This window comes from Protomyctophum bolini (assembly GCF_963924005.1).
Source record: "Protomyctophum bolini genome assembly, chromosome: 2".
Taxonomy (NCBI): domain Eukaryota; kingdom Metazoa; phylum Chordata; class Actinopteri; order Myctophiformes; family Myctophidae; genus Protomyctophum; species Protomyctophum bolini.
Genome location: NC_137863.1, coordinates 23,915,829 through 23,928,992, shown reverse-complemented (window position 1 = coordinate 23,928,992; position 13,164 = coordinate 23,915,829). Strand labels below are relative to the sequence as shown.

Below are 13,164 nucleotides of genomic sequence, written 5' to 3'. Positions count from 1 at the left end.
CAATTAACCAAGTATCTACAGAATATTCTAGGCTAATAAGGCTAAATAATAACAGAAATAATAATCAAAAAACTGTGAAATGGCTTCTACACCTACTAACCATCTATAAATACACAAGCCATGCAGCTTTCAAGTAATATGGCCCCTAGCCAATACAAGAGGACAGTTGATCATGGCCATACATCCATCACCAATCCTGCAAACTTTATGTATAGGCCTACTACGAAGTAGCCTACTCTTTTGTCTCTTGCCAAGTCTCCTCTTGGACTGGAATGTGGAAATAAATTGAGGTGAATCATTCAAACAAGATATAACATGTCAGCATTTCTTAATCACTTGTTGACGTCATTGCATGACAAAATAGGAAGCAGGTTTCTTCCGTTTCATTTTTACACCATTAACACATGTTATGACAAAGTGTTGATTTCAACACTTTTAATGACCTTGCAGGTATTGTTTCATAAGACCTCCTTCAGAGGCATGTGTGACCTGACCTCTCAGTATACTGAACCGCTTGTTTATTATTGTACAAGGACTAGTTATAGTCCTGAGTTTGACATCAAATATTGTTCATGGTACTATTATTGGACATAAAAAATTCATAATTCCTGAACATTTCAGCAATTTGATGGACCAATAACATTTAGCTGTGTATAATTTATGGAGTTAACAAAAAAAGGCCCTTTCCATAACTGCAGCATGCTCAGATTCCATCATATGTTTTTAATAAATCATGTAAAATGTAATGAAGGATTTGTGGCTGTGACTTCTAAAAAGAACGGCAATTATCACTGAAGAGAAATAAAACAGTCCCTGTTCTGTTCCAATTTTCCAAATCCTCCTATATATTAAATTTGGCCTAAGGGAGGACTTGCGGACCACATTGTCTAATGTCACGATGACGGAACCATGACCACCTAAGGGTCCATTTGGTTCCATGTGTACACTCTCAGAGTTAAATTAACAGTGGATTTACAATATAATTTGGGGTACCAGAGATTCCATTAAATCGGGGGTCCGTAGCATAATGTGTGTGAAACTGGGGGTCCATGAAATTAATATTTTGGAATCACTGCGAGAGCCGTAAAAACCCTCCCTTATCGGGGGTCACTGGCATATGTTTTCAAATGGGGGGTCCGTGGCCTAATAAATGTTGATTTGGGGGTCCTTGACACGAAAAAGTTTGGGAACCACTGACCTAAGGAGTTGCCAATGCAGCTACACCCAAATATGGAGTGTATTGTCTAACCTCAATGTGTCCTCATGCCATAATCAGTAAGCCCAACATACAGTATATATATATACTGTATGTATGCCTATATATATGCCTATATATATATATATATATATATATATAGGCATATGGATGACATCATGGATCTGACCAAAACAGATATCACAATATATGGGCAAGGGCATATCAGTTGGTTCGGTGGTGTGACGTATAGGTGTGAGGGCCACACAATTTGTTATGTGTGGTCTACTAGTTAATGTCAAATCAACTCCCCTTTTTGCTGCTTGGTAATTGTACTAACTATCATTACTGTACATTGTTACAACATCATAATATTGGCCTACAATCCATACTGCAATCCACCTCATTAACATCCCTTTATGAATGAATGAAGAATGAAGTTTGTGTTTGATGTCAACAAGGCTACAACATATTTCTATTGTCATTGTTGAAGTGAAGACCAACCAGTGTGTGTGGAATCTGGTCAAATATGTAGAAAACCTAAAACTCTATATTTGGATATTTGGGGCAGATGATTTGTAACTCCGGGTAATTGTCCTGTCTTGTTGTGACTATCACAGATATCACACAATGCAGCATTGCCTCATTATATATAAAATAACCTGCTTTCGGTAGCTTTTCGATATATATATATTTTTTTTCAATGGACATTCTCTTTATTTGAACAATGTGTGTTTCTCTTTGTGTGTACAAGGACAACATCACTCATAACGACACACTTTTTTATTGATACTGTATGATCCACTGCACATTATTTACATTCAAGATGACATTGACAGATGAACACCTCTCTTTATCTTTGTTGCCCTTTTCCTCCTTCTACTCCACAGTGAAGAGTGCTTTGTCTGAGATTGCAAGCCTGTTTTCTTCAGATAACATTTGAACAATGGCAGGGTTAAAATAGACCCTGAGAGGGAAACCATATTTATTGCAGGCACTGTAAAAATCCTGAGTATTCATTTAACTCTCTTGAGAGTCAAGAGTTAAAAGCACACTGAAGGTTTTACGGTTTTCTCAGATGCACAGATTCAGATCCCACAGTTAACCACGTGAACCACAATGCCCCGTATTCTGGGAAGAACATTCGCCAGAAATAACCGATCTACAAGTGCACAGGCTTGTAGATCTTCTATTTCTGGCGAAGAGATTTATAGAAGGAAACAAGAGAATAGTATAGGGTTTAAGTGGTTACGCCGTAATGAGTGTAATCTAGACTAAAGCTTTACACTTTGTTTTCGCCGAGCAACACCATCATGCAACATACGTATTAAGTTTAAATTAAGCATGACTTATAATTCTCCGAAAATAGCAGATCTACAAGCTCACAATGTATCTGCTATTTTCATGGCCAGACAAATATCACTGTGTAGATATTAGTCTGGAATCTGTGTGTGGAACCTGCATTTCCAAGGGGCGAATAAATAAAAAAGCCTCAGGTGATAAGCCCGCCCCATATTTGCATACTGGGCCCTGATTGGTGGACCGCAACCTTGAGGGCAGGGAAATCCAATCAAAACCGAGCGGGTCCAGACCAAATCTGTTGAGGGGCTATATACTTCCTTTACACTGGCAGAATCGTCTGGTTTCCAGGCTACACAACACCATCATACAACAGAGCGTCATTTGGGTATTAGGCTTGAGTCCACGCAATACTTGTCCAAGTGGTGGACAAGTATTCATAGACAGAACTGTAGCACTGTAGTCGTGCTACAGAATACTACCGTGTACACCAGTGGTTCTCAAACTGTTTTGGCTCAGGAACCCGTGTAAGTAACATTTTAATCCACGGCACCCCTACATCACATCATTACTTTTAGCACCTTACATTTACATCATATTACGGTACGCAAATATGTAACCCCAGTATCCCTATTCTTGGGGGAACATTCACCAAAAATAGCAGATCTGTCACTGTTGTGCAGCCTAACACACACATACATATTAACTGTATGATGATTTCAGGTGTATCAGTATAGTACAGTACAGTACAGTACAGTAGAGGGACCCCCTGGGGACCCCCACATGGTAACTCTGTCATTTCTCGACCGTTTCGGATGCGGGGCGGCTCGCCGGAACCAGCCCGGCACCCTGGGCGCGTTCCTGCGGGTCTGGAAGACCCCCACATGGAGTTGCACCACTTACTTCACACGGGTGTGATTCTTTCAGATTTAGGTGGAGATTCAAAATATTATCAAAGTATTGTGGAGGCAACCCTGAACATCACGGCACCCACTTAATTGAGAAACCCTGGTGTACATTAGGTTTAGCGTATAGCTACTGGACTAATACTGTACATACGTGGAAGAAAAACTAAAAGCTGAATAAAATCACTGCATGGTCCCTTATGAGAAAACAGCACACACTACCGAATTATGTGACAGGAAAAATACATCCAAGTAATTTTCAGTGGAAAGAATATAAGAAAATGTACAGTATGAAGGGGAATCCTTTTTTCACACATTTTGTCTGGTTATCACAGATAGATTACCGTCTTTCACAGACGAATGTATGTTGCATACATACACTGCACAAATGCTCATGTCTGCACATGTGCACAAACAAAGAATCACACACACACACACACACACACACACACACACACACACACACACACACACACACACACACACACACACACACACACACACACACACACACACACACACACACACACACACACACACACAATATGAAAGGTTGAAATTTCGATTCATAGTCTGCAGATTCTGCACTATAGTTGTAAATAAAGGTTTCAGCTGAAATTCAGTACAAAATATCATAACAAAGATATAACAATATCACAACGATAGCTGAAAACAATGATTTACAGTATAATTCTATCAACGCGGAGCACTTTCAGCTCCACCACGGCTCGTTGACAGGGGCCGATTAGGGTTGGGCAATATGATTTCCAATCAATATCACGATTATTTCAAACTTTTGCCTCAATTACGATGAATAAAAAAGTATATCTACAAGTTAACAATGAGTTGCGATGTGACATATGAGCTTGCTTTTTTGTACATCCCCATTGTACAACAAAATATCAAACAGGGTTAATAGTTTAATCTGACTAATTGATAAAACAAATCTGTTAGTATGTTTTCATGAAGATTTGTTGAAAGGGGAAAAAATAAATCAACCTTCTCAATTACTCGATTAACCTGTACGTGAGCAAGATTAAGTCGGTTATTGGTTATTATTGGTTCTAAATATCAGTTTCAATGTATTTCTGATTGATTGCTCAGCCCAATAGGGCCGACGTGCTTCTGAGACAGAATGGATAAGAGAGTTCAGGGGATCATTGCAGGTCATCTCACTGCTCATGCTCTGTCAGCTTATCCAAGTTGCTGGGGCGATGCGTGGCGTAGCCCCCAGTGTCGCTCGCTGTGGATCCATGGACACTGTCACTCACACCCTGACCCTGAGGAGGAGCAGTGTTTGATTTAGAACGCTGCCAACAGTGGGAATGGATTGATTGATTTTTGTCAAATTTACAAGCCAATAAGTTGATGACCGGCGGAGTCTCCGGTATAGTCGGAGACTTAAATATACCGATATACCATCCTACACCTCCTGTTCAACATCATCCGCTGACAGGTGCCGCCCTAGCCTGTAGGACTATACATATGACAAAGATCACCCTCGCCGCCTGGCTTACCTCCCAACGCTGGGCCACCAGATGCATAATCATGTTTTTGACCTGTGTGTAATTACGCAGATACCTCTAACTAATGCATCTGGCTTTGTCGAGCATCTACACACACAATTGGCCCGTGTTCTGGGGAGGGAAGCCAGGCAGGGAGGGTGATACTGGTCAGTGAATGTAATCCTACTAGCGGCAGCTGTCAGCACTGAGGGAGTGTTGGGCGGGAGGAGTAGGACGAAGGGTCTACGTCCTCCCGGTGGCATGGGGGCTCCTCACTGGTAGTTGAGTCAGTAGGATACAACAGCAGTGATAACACAGACATGTGTGTGGGGAGGAATCATAAATATCTGGCCTACACCTGAAACATGAAAATTGTTACATTTGGTGCATCAACAAAACAAAAATGTCTTCATTTCTAATCCACTCCAAAAACTTGTTGAAAAAATATAAATAATGAATAATCTTCTACTGTACATAACACAGGATGGAAAGTGCTCTTATAAAGAGACCTGATACACTTGTTTGATAGGAGAACCCATTTCCTCCTGATGGGGGAAGTCTGAGCAAATAAGATAAAACAGTAGATCACTGAGTTATTTTTTCTTCCATAAACTGAGCGGTCTATAGTACGCTGTCTTTGTGGACACAGGCAAGAGATCAGTTTGACCGGGTTTGTAAATCCACTTGGAAACAACAACAGGATGAGGCAGAGGACTGCCAAAGTTACAGTACTTCCCCTCATTATCAGTGATGATGAATCATGGTAACAGCTTCTGGTCAACACTAAACAATAGTTTCTCGTCTACATGGTCTAAAAAGCAGTATTCCATCTTCCACAGACAATATGATAAGATAAGCAGAATTTTACTGTGGACGACAGATGTTCAGCTCTCAACAATGAAACAATAATTAGTATACACTGGCTAATCATATCAAAAGTCCGACTCCTATTTCTGTATTAGTAGCAGAGTAGGTGACTCGGTGTTATTAGTATTAACCCATTTAGGACTGAGGAATATTCTAGAAACGCCTTCTAAATCCTGAAAAACTTCAAATATTTATTCAAAAATTACAAAAATGTTATGTTGCATAATTATGTATATAGCAATAAGAAGGGTAAAACACCAAAAGGGGTTCCCGACTTCCCGTCCTGAATTTCACCTCCGGGCTCCTGTGCATCCTATGGAACGCTCTATCTGAGCCTCTGAAAACTCACCTCTATGTTACCGGTAAGTCCTTTTCTTAGTATTCTTGCCACTTTAGTGTTCTTATTGATTTTATGTGTTAATGTTGTATGTATGTTTCTGTGCTATTTTGTTTTATATGATGTTACTATAAGTTACGTATAAGTTCATTATCACTATTCACAATACAGTAATAGCTGGACTACATGTACAGTACCTGTATGCTGTGCTGGCTGAAGCCATTGGGCATTCCATGGCGGTGTCCCATCTCTAGGGACAAACTGAGCTGATCAGGGATTGACAGTGGCAGGCGATTCGGGCGGGATGGCGGGCAGCTGGAGTTGGAGACCTGAATAACAAAGTGAATAACATAAAGATGAATAATTAATAATGACAGGTTGGAGGGTTTAACCACTTAAACCCAATATATGGCATTGACCACGGTACCCTAGGGGTCTGTACGCAGCCCCCTCCTTTTTCATCATAGGACATTTAACCACTTGAACCCCAGCATCCCTATTCTGTGTGGAACATTTGCCCAAAATAGCAGTTCTATAGAATTTATGTAGATGGGGGAAAAAAGTACAGTGCAACTGGGGTCCATTTGACAAACTATAGACTAGGGACTAAAAGTGGTTAAACTGAAGAGATATTGATAACTTCCAAATATTATCATAATATTCTGCGGCACCCCTGGATTTATGTCATGGCACCCACTTTGAGAACCCCTGTTTGTAGTTTACACATACCTTCCTAGCCGTGCTCGAGGGCTGGCCTTGGCTGGGCAAATGCAGAGAGGGCAAGGAGGTGTTGTAAGACAGCAGGCAGGGTGCTTGCTTCCTGTCCATGGATGCAGAGGAATGCGGCCGTAGGCCAGAGCTGGCTGCCGTGGGAGGTCTGATGGCTCTGCCAAGGCTGTGTGACTTGCTCTCCCTACGCTGGTACTCTATCGGGGACTGCAGGGCTGCGGTGGTGCAGAAGAGGGAGAGACAGAATCAACTTTGTTTCTCAACCTTTGAACCTAATTTTCACATTAATTTCAAAAACCTCTTCTAGGCCATTTAGACCTGAAGCCGATTTTGAAAAGGCCTTCTAAGACCTAAGGCAAAGACACGCTAAAACCTGAGGTCTTTCTGAGAAACTTCACAGAATTTAATCTGTTAATCCGGGATCGGGAAAATACAGACTACAAAACTACAAGGAGACGTTCACGAATTCCCGGCTTCAGAGATAAAGAAACGCTGCCAGGCAGCCAGTCTTAAGGGGAAAGTAACGTGGCGGCGGCAGCCAGTCTAAACGGGCTAGACTAGTCCGGGGTACCGTTAAGGAAGTTCCTCTGAGACTCCAGGATCTGGACCACATCGTTGGCCCAAGCCAGACGCTTCTCCCTGGACTCGGCCTGCATGATGAAACGTATGATGCTCCCGTTAGTCCTCCGGGAGGTCAGGACCAGACGGCATGGATCCTCCTCCGAATGTTCCTCCATGCCCAGGCAGCTGACCTGTAACATTATTATAGTTAACAACCAAACAAATGAACTAAATAAAAACTACAATAAAAAAAGTAAATGATAACTAACAGAAACTGTATTGTATGTGTTTTTACAAAACGGTGTAGACAAAATGCCCTTAGTTTTCGGTTGTTGGTGGTTCATCTGTAATGGAATACATTATTAAACCCTCTTGATTTTATTACACAATACCTTTTCAATCATGCACCTGACAAATAACCCAAAGTATAAAAAACTTAAAGCGAACACTAAAAATAATAAAAACTAACTAATACTATTAGCATTAAAAATATATATATAATAAAATAAAACTGAATTAAAAAAAGGGGGGAAAAAGATATTTCTTTTAAAGATAAACTGACGATGGCCCTGTGGCCCTGTGCATATACTGACCAATGGCCCTGTGCATATACTTCATTCTATAAACGTCATTGACCGGGGTCCTCCAGTGAGTTTCCCTCTACACCACATGCTGACTGATGTGCTATTTTTGCTGAATATTTCCCTATTATGACATGCCCAGAAAGGGGACTCTATAGCGTCCAAGTTAAGCCCTTAGCAAAAGTAGCTACCTCTAGCTTTCACCTCTAATGAGAGTAGGGTTTAAAATGCCAGTGTTGTTCGCACCTTGATGCTGTTTTTAAACGTGTACCCCGGCAAAGAGAAGCCCTTCTTCTTGTCGATTGGTTCACTGAAGATGGCCAGCTGCTCAAACAGGAAGACCTTCCTCTCCTTGGCTCTGGACTGGACACCGCCGTCCTGATCGCTGACCCAAAAGGTATCCTGCTGTAGCAGCTTCCCCTGAGCTGTGATCTTCCCCTGTAGCAGTAACATCATATGAATATTGATCAATGATCAGAAAGGATATCAACATTCACTGACGAAAACTAAAATAAAAATCACACCATAATGTGAAGTCGAGCGGTGCGGCACATTTGGAGTCAAGCACAGTTGTTGACTTAAGCACAGGGTTGTATTTACCCTTCCTTCCTGGTGTGTGTATGTATGTGTGTGTGTGTGTGTGTGTGTGTGTGTGTGTGTGTGTGTGTGTGTGTGTGTGTGTGTGTGCGCTGCAGTGGTCAGTGGGTGAGTGCTTAGTGTGAATGGCCCAGCATCTGTAGGTCGTAAGGTTTCAATACGTCCTACTCTAAAAATCTCCGAAAATAGCAGATCTACAGTACAACCTCACAACGCTTGTGAGCTTGTAGATCGGCTATTTTCTGCAAACAACCAAGTGAAGAATCTGGTATTACGACACCATTAAGGCCCACCAAAATACATTTTCATAGACAAAATCAACTGTAGATTTAGTCGACTAAAATCTTATGACATTTAGTCGAATAAAACTAGACTCAAATTAAAACCTTTCAGATTACTAAAATAAGACTAAACAAAATTTTATTGACTAAAACTAATTCAAAATTTGCTGTCAAAATCAACACTAATGCTAATAGACATTTTTATTTACATATGCCTCACCTCAAAGCCTTGGAGTCTGCCCACATTCATCATATCGTTGCAACGTTTAGGCACAAAACACATAACCTCCACCGCTTTCTGATTGAAAGAAATGGGAAGGATTATGACAGATAAACAACAACTCTAATCTTAAATTTACACAGAATAATTTAGCAACTGCATACAGTATATTCCAACGTGACGTGGGTGTGTTAAATTAAGAGGCCTCTCACCTCTAACTCGTCAACATCCATCCCTCCTTTGGTGTAGTACTTCAGAAAGTCCTTAGAGGGCCAATCAAACAGAGATTAATGTGCTGTAGGCCACGGTTTCCACAAACCTCTTTAGTTCCAGACCCAAAAGAGAAATTATATGTCTCGCTGGGACGTCTTTTCAATGCCTTCCTAAAGTTTTTATAGCCTCACAAGTATAGTAATAAAACGTGTGTGTGTGTGTGTGTGTGTGTGTGTGTGTGTGTGTGTGTGTGTGTGTGTGTGTGCGCGCGCATGCGCATGTGTGTGTGTGTGTGTGTCTATGTCTACAGTTTAACACAGTGCACATTACAGCCTCACAGTGCACATTACAGGTGGAATGTTCACAGTCATCCTAACTATGGACACATAATATACATACAATGCATAATATTGTTACCTTTAGAAGGAGCTGGTACTTCATAATCCTCTGGACAGGTTTGATGAGCAGGTCATTGAGTTGGAGTCTGTGGCCTAACTGCTGTCTGAGCTCCTGCCAGGTCAAAGAAAAGCGTTACGCACTAAGTATTGTTATATCATTTTAAACTCAAACGGATAGTGATAAAGAAAAAACGAAATACTATATACTATTTTTATGAGGAACAGAAGTTGAGCCCTCACCTCAAAGTAGTTCTCAATATACTCTGAGACAATGTGTTCTGACTTGGGTTTGTTCTGGCAGTACACCACATACATGTGAAGGCGCCGCTCCTGCATGTTCAAGAGGAGATGTCAGTGAAATCATTATTTAATTATTTAGTCGCGTGTGTGTGTGCATGTGCTGTAAAAAGAGAGACAGAGTGACATTGATCAAGAAGGGGGACAGGCAGAGAGTGAAAAGAGAGACAGAGTGACATTGATCAAGAAGGGGGACAGGCAGAGAGTGAAAAGAGAGACAGAGTGACATTGATCAAGAAGGGGGACAGGCAGAGAGTGAAAAGAGAGACAGAGTGACATTGATCAAGAAGGGGGACAGGCAGAGAGTGAAAAGAGTAAGACAGTATTAGGGTTGCTGAATTGAGCCTTTTGTTTTCCTCTCAGTGTGACTGTGTTCTCTAGTCCGCTAAAACAAAAAGCTTTTGAAGTCTGTTAAATAGGAGCAGGAGATTTTACTCCTTAAATAGTTCCAGTGGCTGAAAAATAATGGTTTATTCACCCATGGGGCAATAAAACATACTGGGGGCTGGACAGCAGCAACACTGAGCAAAGAGGAGCTAGCTTTCATTGTTTCAACGGTGTTATTTTGGGTCGTTACCCGTGCTGTATCTTGCAGGACTTCTCTTACTCTGTATCAGTAATTTAACTGATGTGCTGCCTCCTGCAGGACCAATAAAGGTCTATCTGTCTTAATACTGTACTAGCAACAAATCAACCATTCTCCATCTTTTATCTTACTTTATATTATTTTTAATGCTGGATTAATGCTTATTAATCAAATCTCGTAATCTGGTGAATGGCACCGTTGGATACAATAGCTTATTTATACTATAGGCATAACATGGATTGTATTATAGGGCATCGGCTAGGAATGCCCATATATGGAGATCCCTGATGTCATCAATATTAAGTCCATAAATGGGAATGTCAAGATATGGCCATATCGTGACGGTCTCATGATAACCAGTGTGGTTGCCGCGACACGAGTCACACTTGCAAAGGAATGTTGGTACAACACATGGATCATATGTGGAGCCGACTATCATCACCCGGATATATGAAGATCACGACACTGACCTCATCAAACCCTGGATAGCCATACATGGTTTGACATACTAGATCTGCATACAGTATATGGAGCCGGCCAGCAACTCTACATCTGAGCTCACTGACACCAGATTAATAGTTTAGCTCCTGCTTCTCAACTGTGCCGTATTAAGAATCTCTGTTGTTTCAGCACAACCTCGCCCTTTAGGGTTAGTATTGTAGACTGTTTGTTCAGTAACAGGTGAGGGCCCTGTCCCTTCAGCTCTTGATAAAACGTAAAATGCATTTTCAGGTCAGGATACCAATTTGATCCAATCAGGAGAGAGAACTCACGCAAGAAATGAGCTGACAAAATTGGAAGTGAAGCTGAAAAAAAAGAACAAAAAAAGAGTACTTTCTCCTGGCTGGCTGAAGATTGGCCACCCTCCTGAAAATTTTTCTCTTTATTGAGAGGTGGAGATGGATACCCCTCCTACTGAACAAACACTCTATATCAATGATTACTATCAGAATATAGTGCTTTCACCTTTTTGTTTTAACCAAAACATATCACTTACCCTACTAATATACAGTGTGCAGTGGGATCGGTTCAATTATCAATTTACCCCTGAGAGCGTAAAAATGCACTCGTAACTGTGAGTTAAATTAACAATCGTGATTTTACAGTAAACCAAAATATGACCCTCAGCTAGTGATTTCCTCTGGTTGTTTTCACAGACCGCTGAGTTGACTGCATCTTGAGCTCTGACCCCTAACGCAGGCTGCTGCAGCTCTGTTGTATACATTAGTACAGTGTTTCTCAAACAATAGATCGGGGCCCCATTTTTGGGATACAGAACTTTCAGAACTTTAGTTTAACTTTTTAAGTTAAAACCTTTTTCAAAAGAATCAAAAGATCTAAACAATTACATACTTTTTAAGAAATAGTGAAAATATCAGATCTGTTGGTTATTCTCAGTATTTCAGAAGAAATTGGGCTTAGTTCAGATGACTGCAATACGAATATTATATTATATTTTATTCAAAAGACTATGACTAAACTAAATCAACATTTGCTGTCAAAATCAACACTATAGCTGAACGGTTTGGGGGAGCCCTGCATCAGTGGAAGCTACTGATGACATGGACCAACAGTGTGATCATGCTGCCGAAAGGACATGCATTCTGGATGGCAGCGGGCCAAGAAGACTTTTATACTGAAAGAACAACATGCATCTGGATGGCAGCGGGCCAAGAAGACTTTTATACTGAAAGAACAACATGCATCTGGATGGCAGCGGGCCAAGAAGACTTTTATACTGAAAGAACAACATGCATCTGGATGGCAGCGGGCCAAGAATACTTTTATACTGAAAGAACAACATGCATCTGGATGGCAGCGGGCCAAGAAGACTTTTATACTGAAAGAACAACATGCATCTGGATGGCAGCGGGCCAAGAATACTTTTATACTGAAAGAACAACATGCATCTGGATGGCAGCGGGCCAAGAAGACTTTTATACTGAAAGAACAACATGCATCTGGAGGGCAGGGAGCCAAGAAGACTTTTATACTGAAAGAAAATCATACACATCTTAAGTACTGTAATTAAGTAAACTTTTTAGGTACTTTTAACTTATTTGAGCATGTACATTTTTCAATACTTGAATACAGTAATTATACTTCATTACACCATGACACGTTGTGAGTTTGTGGATCTGCTATTTCTGACAGATTTTGAAATTTTTTGAAACGTATTACATGGGACACGGAGTGACGGGACACATAGTGGCTACTTTTGCTTTTGGTACTATTTTTCAATGTCAATATACTTTTGCAATTGACTTTTACTGGTAACTAAGAATTTCTATTATGTGGTATTACTTTTACTTAAGTAAAACTTCTTCCACCGCTGCCTCAAACCAAAAACACCCAGAGAGAAGAACCAAAGCCAGCTTGTCATGCACATGGATTAAAGGCTAAGCAAAATAAAATCTCAGGACTGTGTCAAATAGCCCCTCACACTAATGCTGAATAACACGATATGTACAATTATGATGTTTTTGTACTGCTGTTCTACATACTGAAAACAAGGTGAAGAACCTTTGCTTATATGAAATATCTAAGAAGATTAGGGCTTTGGGGAAGATGCTTCAGAACATATTGCTAGTTT

At 40.7% G+C, this 13,164-nt stretch overlaps 1 protein-coding gene across 2 annotated transcripts in view; it reads right to left on the bottom strand.

Moving 5' to 3' along the window:
* Positions 1-1,960: 1,960 nt before the first annotated feature.
* arhgef25b (Rho guanine nucleotide exchange factor (GEF) 25b) overlaps positions 1,961-13,164 on the bottom strand; it is a 36,123-nt gene continuing 24,919 nt past the window's right edge. For both annotated transcript variants that reach the window (XM_080783928.1, XM_080783929.1), the window contains 9 exons: positions 9,929-10,018; positions 9,708-9,800; positions 9,290-9,340; positions 9,078-9,155; positions 8,226-8,417; positions 7,409-7,589; positions 6,838-7,052; positions 6,306-6,437; positions 1,961-4,679 (listed from right to left, as the gene is read on the bottom strand). In XM_080783928.1, coding sequence (XP_080640054.1) covers positions 4,572-4,679; positions 6,306-6,437; positions 6,838-7,052; positions 7,409-7,589; positions 8,226-8,417; positions 9,078-9,155; positions 9,290-9,340; positions 9,708-9,800; positions 9,929-10,018 — 1,140 coding nt within the window. In that variant the 3' untranslated portion in view covers positions 1,961-4,571. The remainder of the gene's footprint in view (positions 4,680-6,305; positions 6,438-6,837; positions 7,053-7,408; positions 7,590-8,225; positions 8,418-9,077; positions 9,156-9,289; positions 9,341-9,707; positions 9,801-9,928; positions 10,019-13,164) is intronic.